The sequence below is a fragment of the Limulus polyphemus genome, unplaced genomic scaffold (assembly GCF_000517525.1).
Source record: "Limulus polyphemus unplaced genomic scaffold, Limulus_polyphemus-2.1.2 Scaffold1902, whole genome shotgun sequence".
Taxonomy (NCBI): Eukaryota; Metazoa; Arthropoda; class Merostomata; order Xiphosura; family Limulidae; genus Limulus; species Limulus polyphemus.
This window is the reverse complement of record NW_013667512.1, coordinates 196,734-205,826: the sequence shown is the minus strand read 5'-3', so window position 1 is coordinate 205,826 and position 9,093 is coordinate 196,734. Positions and strand designations below refer to the sequence as shown.

Sequence of the window (9,093 nt, the reverse complement as noted above, 5' to 3'; positions counted from 1 at the left end):
TAGAAACAGAGCAATTTACCTTTCTTACATGTTTGCATACAAAACAATGATAAACAAATACACTAGTTCAATGTTTAACCCGCCTTCTTTCATTAGAAACAGAGCAATTTACCTTTCTTACGTGTTTTCATACCAAATGATGATATACATAGTTCCACGTTTAACTCACTTCATACCAACCATGTCAAAAAGACACTATGATAAGTGAATTAAAAAGAATACACTGAATCTGTTTCACACAAAACTCCATCACAGAAACCTTAACTGATGTGAAAAAATTTATCCAAAAAAATGATGGACACTCAAAACAATACATCAACCATTTTTTTTTCAAATATATGAAAATAATAAAAAGAAACAAATAATTCAATAAATAAAATCACAAATCCCATCATCACCATTTATCAAAAATATGGTCACAGCCAATATTAAAAGAAAACTTAAAAAATCAGAACTACCAATAAGAAAATTCAAAGAACTTTTAGTACATATGCCTTTCATACCAACATTATGTGATAAGAACATCTGATAAAAAAAAAAATGAAAAATGACAATAGAAAAAGGATGGTACCTTTAATTATCAAAGAACATACACTTATACATTGAAAAAAAAACTATACAACTTTCACCTAAAATCAAGTATTTTTTTGTTTCAATCTTCAATCTCACCAATACATTTTCTCTTAATTCCAAAATTTACTTATATTATTTTTAGTTAATATTTTAATTTTGCTCCACTCATCTTTTAACAATTTCTTTCAGAAGTCTTTACTGTTGTCTTTTCAAAACTGTAAACTCTTTAACAACATTTTCTTCTAAGTTACTTGATGTCACCTCCACACACCCCCAGCACATAAGTGACACAAAAAAAATAACATGCTTTGAAACCAAACCTTATAACTGTACCAGAGTTGTTACTCTGCTCTATGGTCTCTTAATAAAGATTTATAACTGAAACATTTGGACATAAAATTAAACATTATTGAGTAATTATAGTATTTTGGCACTTGTGTATAAAGTTACAATCATAAATAATATTCAACGTTAAACTGGTACACAATTAAATATTATTTATGATTGTATTATTGAGTAAAACAGGTCATCTATTTCTTTTCATATTTATGTTTGGAATAAAAGAAATTATGCACTGGCAACAGAGCATAAATGCATAACTCCTTATAGATATACTGTAGAAAACCACAAGTACAATAATACAAAATATTTTACTTACAATAACATTAAAGCCAGCAGCTTTCATTTCAGTTCTAAATTTTTGTGTGTTTTTTTTCACTTTATCAGTCAAAGTGGAACTGTCCATCAATATGTCAAACACCTAAAAACAAAACAAAAACCGGCAAATAGTATGTGTATGCAAAAAACTACTTGTTTTGAGTCTGAAGAAAAATATTTACATACCATTCTTAATCCTCTTTCATTCACTGTATTCATAGGTTTAACAAGCTGCCAAAAAATTACTTCCATTTAAAACTATTACCTACATATCGAAACTCAAAATCTACAAAAATATAACCATTCTATAATAAATGCCACCGGATGCCTTATTGACCAAAGTGCTACAGTTTTAGGAAAACTTTTCAATATTGCATACTGAACAAAGCTTAATTTTTAAACCTATATTTCTCTATAAACTGATGTCTTTACATAATAAGCAAATTAACTGTTTTTTTAAAATGAATTAACAAAAAAAATAAAAACCAGACAATAGCTGAACTTTAAAAAAATCCTAATTGAAAAATGTTATCCTACAAATACAATGGAATTTTTCAGGATAATTTATGTGTTAAGTGGAGATAGTGGCTTTGATAGAATGGATGAATTACACATAGGTTGAACTTAGGTGTATGTATGTACTTTTAAAGGTTCAGTCTGTCAAAAGATAAGCCACACCATCAAATTTATCATAATCTTATCACACATTTACTCACAATCTGAAATCCTCTAAATCTACATTACACATTACTAATAAAATTATGAGAATAAACTAAAATAAGGAAAAAGTTGAATTGTTAATATGTCATGTCAAATTTTCCATCAACCTTGTCAAACCATAAAATGCAAAAGGTAAAATAACTTATCCTGGACAAAAGTATTAATTACTAATTCTATGAAAAAAACACCTCATATTCAAACTTAGTTCATATAAAACAAGTACATATGAATAATTATCACACAGCTGCCACACTTACTAAGGCAAAGAACAATTCACACTTTCCTTTACATTGAAAGCTAGAACTTTTCATTCCTTTGCAATGTAACATGATCAAAAACAGATTAAATCATGGATCTACTCACAGTTTTGCTATTCTTAAGCCATATGGTACAAAAGGAAAAGTCACAGAGCACATAATATTGGGTTACAAAAGTGTAAACCATATTCTTAAGACACAGAACACATAATATCCAATCTTTTCAACAATAAACCAGACTTTCACAGCTGCAGTAGGTATTTTTGAATATTTTTTAACTGATGTTTGTAATTTGTATAGATGGCTAAAAGAGTAGATTTTTATAAACTGGGTATAAAAAGTAGACAACTGGTTGTCACATTCCATGTTTTACTCTGGTTGAACTGCATCATTACTGCAGTTCAGAATGAATGGGATGAGATTGTTTGTAACCGAAAAAAAACAAAAAACTTCATTTCGTCATGTATACCAAATTAAAAAAAACTTATGGAAAACATTATAACACAATCTCTTGCCTTTTAGTCAAAACAACCAAAACCCACGTAACTTGCACATGACAGACATGGCATTTTTGAAATAAAACTTAAGTTTTATAAAATGTTTTTTAAAGAAACTAATCTTAAACTACATCAATATAAAACATATTGAGGCTCATACCATGAGTGTGTAAATAAGATAAGTCTCAAAATACAATTATCAATGTAACATTGATTTGTAACTTCAAAACCTTAATAATAAAAAGAGCCTTACTTTACTGGCACAAGCAACAACAGGAGGTGGCAAAGTATTGGAAAACAGATATGGTCTTGACCTTTGTCGAAGCAACTCAATAACTTCTTTTTTACCTGTAGTATATCCACCTTCATGGAATAAAAACAATAAGCAAAATCTTATCGTTATTTTTTTATCTCTGTTAGACTCAAAAAGTAAATAAAAAGTGCACAAAAATTAGAAAAAAATTATCATTTTTTTTTAATGAACCAAAACTACATTAACTATTTTTTTAGTGTTTGAGCACCTTTGAACCACTGTGGTGTAAAAACAAATAAACTTGGATGGCACAGTTCAATGACAATGTTTTTTACAAATGTTTCCACATTTTATGACACCCACAATATGAGTGGTATATACCTACATTTTATACAAAATTCTTCTAAGCTTGGGGACTGACCCTGGCATGAGAAGCAATAATTGATTACAATCACATACAGAAGAAGACAGCAAAACACTGTTTCTTATATATCATAGTTGTATCTTCTAAAGAAATATTATTAACGAAAACAGCAGCACTGCCTGAGTGAGACTGAGTTCCAATAGGATTGGAAGTAGCCTCCAGTCTGTTCTAGGCTAACTGCTATTATTTTTCCACATTTTCAGCACAGAATTCTGAAAACATAAATATTTATTTAAAATCAGTAGAATCACAAATAATTTTTTAAGGCAACCTATAATTTAGAATGTTTTAGTTGTTGTATGTTTCCAATAGCACCTACACCGGGGGGCTACTCTAAATAGCTAACAGAATTTTTTATACAAATTTTTATGTTACTAAAAAGCAAAGTAATTTACAGCAGTTTTTGTATACTCTACTCTATTGAGTAATATATTTTTGATGTTGTAAAGTGTATATCTGAAAACTACATAACATATTTTTGGACAATGAAATCTGTGAGATTCAATGAGGCTTAGGAAAGAATGGTTTCTGATTATCACAAGTTCAAACCAGTTTGATAGCACAGTGAGTACTATTAATCCTTGCTTTTATGTATACTTTTTAAAAAAGCAAACAAATGTAAACATTAGAAACTTCTCATCTTAGCCTTATGAAACTTTAGTAAGTAAAATAAAATATAAATTTCCAAGCTAACAGCAAATATCATGTTAAGCTTGCTGTGTTTCACATGTTATGCATTTTATAGTTTGCCAAGAACAGCTAAAAGCTCCTGTTGTGATTTACTGCTTTGTTGTTGCCATGGTTACTGCTACAGTGGGTACAAGGTGTTGCAATTAATTCGTTTGCTAAAGGCTCGGTCAATTCAGCTAAGTTGATGACCCCAAATTGAGCGTTATAGTTTTAATACTATAACTTCTAATAGGTTCTGTGTACCTTTATGAAATTTTGTAAGTTTTCAGCAAGGATTAAGTCTTTTGTAGACAAAAAGTCAGAATTTTGACAAAATATTTTCCCTATATGTAGAGTCAAATTGTTGACTGCTCCAAGAGCAAAGTGAATTTCATGTTAAAATTACAAATACTTTTCTTCATCTGAAAATAGTCAAATTTCATTTGCATAATCTCTAAAACCTCCTAAATAAATTTCAAACATTTTTTTTCAGTAAAACTTCATGTTTTATCTGCTATTTTCTCTACCCTAACTCTATACAAGGTTGGTCAAATTGACCAACCTTGTAACCACTATAAAAATACAAAATAAGTCTAAATTACCCTTTTTTCTTTCTAGAATGACTTCAGATTGTAACATGAAAATACATTTGTTTATCCTAAATAACTTAAATCTCATAACAGTATCCATCTATTTCTAGTTAACTTTTATTGTTTTATTGCTATTTGGACTGTATCTAACTAATATTCCCACCACACAAGTTGTAAATCACTTGGAAAGCATGTAGCTGATGTTATCCTATTCAATTACACAAGACATGAGCTTCTGATGAGCATACATTATGAAAATTTTTATCATCATTATTTTTTCTTTATCATATCTAATCTAATGTAATCAATTTCTAGTTTTTAGGTTTTAGTTACTCTTATAACAATAAATAAGGAATACACTTAAAAACAAGAAATATAACAGTTGCCTGGATTGTTTTCTTTGTTATCGACTGTCAATGAAACTTCAGCCTGCTTTTTTTTACACTAATGGTACTACTACACTTAAATAATGTTTTTTATTTAATTAAATACTATACATAAGAACACAGAAGAAGAAAATGTAAAAAGGAGACAATGTACCATAAGTATCACAATTTTTCTGGCTTAAGTTCGTCAATGTATTTCGTTTGGGAATTAAGTTTGAACTGAAAGCAGAATAGACAATTCTATGTACAGAAAACAACATAATACATAATTTCATAGATTAAAACTTTGGGTTTCTATTTGTTATAAATAATATAGTATTAAACATCAGAGAGAACTATTTGCAATGTGAAAGAGAGGATGTGACAGGTGGTCATGGGAAGAGGGGTCTGATTTTCTATTTTATGATTTTGTAACCAAATAATATTGAAAAGTGATAAAAATTATGCCTTGTCTGAATGATAAAAATATTATAATGAGTAATTTACATTAAATTCCATATTTCTAGGAGAAGTTATAAATAAATTAGAGAAGAGAAGATACCTAAAGATCAAATTTCACAATTCTCACACTAAAGTGAAACTGAGGATTTTTTTCAAATATTTCCTTATACAAGTAACAACTTAAAACTTATATATCAAAATTTGATCTATTAAATATGTTTGTATGTCAAGCTTATTTGTATACCATGATAATAAAGTAGTTTAATTAAATTTTGAATGTAACTCTCTAAAAAGGTCATGACGTGCATTTTCATCTACAAATAACGAGAGGGTTAGACCACAAATAATAACATACAGGAACTAATTAACTCTCTCCCCATGGGGTTAGTCAAATTGATGAGGTATTTTGTATTTGTTTGTTATAGTTTCCAAACTATAACTTGTTACACAATAAGTGTATCTTCATAAAATTTGGCAGACTTTCAATAAACATAACAAGTCTTATATACATAATAATAAATCTTTTAATGAAATATTTTTACTAAAGATTTGTCTGTGAATACATTGAGTCTTTTTTTGACTAGTCCAAGTACAATGTGATTTTCATGTTAAGATTAAAGTTTTCATTTGTGTAATTTCTAATGCCTCCAAAATAAATTTCATAATTTTTTTCCTGTAAACTTTATATTTTACCTGTTATTTTCTTTACCCTACCTCTATACCAAGTTGGTCAATTTGTTTGATTTCATAACCACCAAAAAAATTTGAAATCTAAATTACATTTTTTCTATTTTCTAGAATGACTTCCAATTGTAACATGAAACTGCATTTGTTTATCCTAAACAGCCTTAAACTCGTAACAGTATACTTTTATTTATATTTAAGTTTTATTTCTCTTTGAATGGTGTCTAACTATTTATTATTCATGCCATATAAGTTGTAAATCATGTGGTAAACATGCAGCTTACATTACAGTATCAAGTTACATAATGCATGGACTACTCGCAAGTGTATCTTGTAAAAAAAATATTATCATTATTCATTATTTTTACCTTACCTAACCTAAAAAGTTTCCAGTTTTCCCATTTTAGTTACTTTTATGATAATAAATAAAGAATACACAAGAAATAAAGTTCTTAACTGGGTCTTTTTTTCTCATATCAACTGTCTATGACACTTAACCTTTTTTCTACTAACAATACTACTGCACTAAATATTTTTTTATTTAATAAAATAATGCAACATAATACTTTTTCTGGCTTTCTAACTATGTGACATGAGCCAACAGAAAAGTTCATCAATGTGTTTCCCATGTGTACAAAGCTTGAACTGGATGAGAAACTGACAATTCTCTGTGCAAAAACAACATAATAATTACTAATATATAATTTTATACAATAAAACCATAGCTTTCTTTTGATTATAAATAACATAGTATTGAGCATAAGAGAGAACTATTGGCAATTTCTGAAAGAGAGGATGTGAAAATTTGGCATGGCCAGAGGGGTCTGATTTTCTATTTTATTGCTCTGTAATAAACAAGATGGAAGGCTATGACAATTATGCTTTGCCTGAGTGATGACAACATTATAAATGAGTAATTTATGTTAAATTTCATACTTCATGGAGAGGTGGTATATGAATTAGACAATAGGAGATGCCTAAGAGAAAATATCACAATCATTACAATAGGAAAAATTCAAGATTTTTAAAAATATTACCATATAAAATTAAAACTTATATAGCATTAAAATTTGGTTTATTATCTGTATTTTTATAACAGATTTATTTGTATACCATGATAACAAAATAGTTTAATTAAATTTTGAATGTAACTCACTAAAACCTCATGACATGTACAGAAGATAATGACTGTGGCAAGAAGGTTAACAATTGAAACTTTAAAGGTAAGTAATTTGAACTTTCTGATAATATTGCAATGGAAATAATGGTATTTCTCATTTTATTTTATATTTTCCATCTTTCACAATACATTGCTGATTTCTCTACAGATCCAAAAATCCAGTATGTTGTTAGAAGAGAGAAAATATGAGATAACATAAAATTTTATCAAAAAATAATAATCCTTTGATATTAGGCTATTCTAAAGTTATTCAAATGAAATAGGAAAGCTGTAAAGTGAAAAGAAGTATTTTTTTATTCATAGCATGAAAAGAACCTTTCCTTAAGACTGACTTAGTAAAGGCTTTATAAATTTACAGACAAATTTGACATACAAATACTTTATTAAAAACACACAAATTTTCATGAAGATACAAATAGTAAATCTGGAGTTATAGCATGCACAGTTTCCAGGTCGGTCCACCTGACAGATGCCACTCTACGAAGGTTAAGCATATCATTGTATGTGGTTTGTTTCTAATAAAATCCACAAATTTGTAAGTTTCTTTGTCCTTTCATACCATGCATTTCAAAGTTATAATTTTTCCTATATTGAAAATATATTTCCAATAGGCACTTGCCTCCTCTCACATATATAGCTATTCTCGTTCAGTGCTGCCAACTATACACAAACATTTTTAACTATGCCACAAGCCTTGCACTCCCACGTACCCCACAGTTATCATGGTCCAACTGCATCTTTCATGCAACAACCCTCCACCAATAGGAATGTGACACACCTTCCTGACACATGCGACTCCCTCTATTCAATTCTACTGATCTATCCTTTTGAGTTTAGGCAGAAAAGGAAGCACAAGTTTTCAGTGGGGAGGATGGGTGGGAAGTACTTATCAGAAATATATTTTCAGTATAGGAAAATTATTATAACTTCTGATACGGTACATTACCTCATATATATAGCTAGAATCACACATTGAATAGGTGGAGGGACCTGTGTGAGGCATAAAAAGAAACATTTATCGAAATCATCAAATCGACTGACCTCGTAACCTTGAAATAAACTTAAATTAACCTTTTTTCTTTCTAGAATGACTTCAAGTTGTAACATGAAACTCCATTCATTTATCCTAATTAGCTCTAAGTTTGTAACATTATACATTTATTGTTTCATTGCCCTTTGAACCATGTCTAACTACTTTCCTCGCCATAAGTTGTAAATCACTCGAGGAACGTGCAGCTCACGTTATGCTAACAAATTACATTACCCACGAGCTGCTAGCGTGTGCGCCTTGTGAACCATTTTAATTATATTATTACTTATTCTACCTAATCTTAAATAACTTAAAAGATATGTATTTTTAGATTTTAGTTACTTTTATAATAATAAATAAAGAGTAAATATGAAAAGCAAGAAATATAATACATACCCAATCTTTTTTCTTGCCCTCGATTGTCGACAAGAGTTAAGCCTGATTTTTTATGGTAATTATAGTAATGCACTTAACAATTTTTATTTAATTAAATAATGCACCAAAGAAATAGAGTAATAACATGCAAAAAGTAGGCAAATTCACTTAACTCTCAAAATTTCCTGGCTTTCTAACTATGCAACAAGAGCCATTACAAATTCATCCAAGCTAGCCGTTAACTTTCCCATGGAAATGAATCTTGTACTGTGAGTGGAATTGATGATATTCTGTTCAGAACATAATGTTATACAATACGTCATTTGATAGATAGAAAACCTTGACTTTCTATTGGTT

At 28.9% G+C, this 9,093-nt stretch overlaps 1 protein-coding gene across 3 annotated transcripts in view; it reads right to left on the bottom strand.

Annotated features, from left to right (window-relative positions):
* Positions 1-9,093, bottom strand: part of LOC106465308 (2-amino-3-ketobutyrate coenzyme A ligase, mitochondrial-like) — a 71,319-nt gene that overhangs the window by 22,337 nt on the left and 39,889 nt on the right. For 2 of the 3 annotated variants that reach the window (XM_022393175.1, XM_013925515.2), the window contains exons 8-9: positions 2,958-3,067; positions 1,232-1,333 (exon numbers count right to left, since the gene is read on the bottom strand). In XM_022393175.1, coding sequence (XP_022248883.1) covers positions 1,232-1,333; positions 2,958-3,067 — 212 coding nt within the window. The remainder of the gene's footprint in view (positions 1-1,231; positions 1,334-2,957; positions 3,068-9,093) is intronic. The other variant, XM_022393176.1, reaches the window with a different exon arrangement.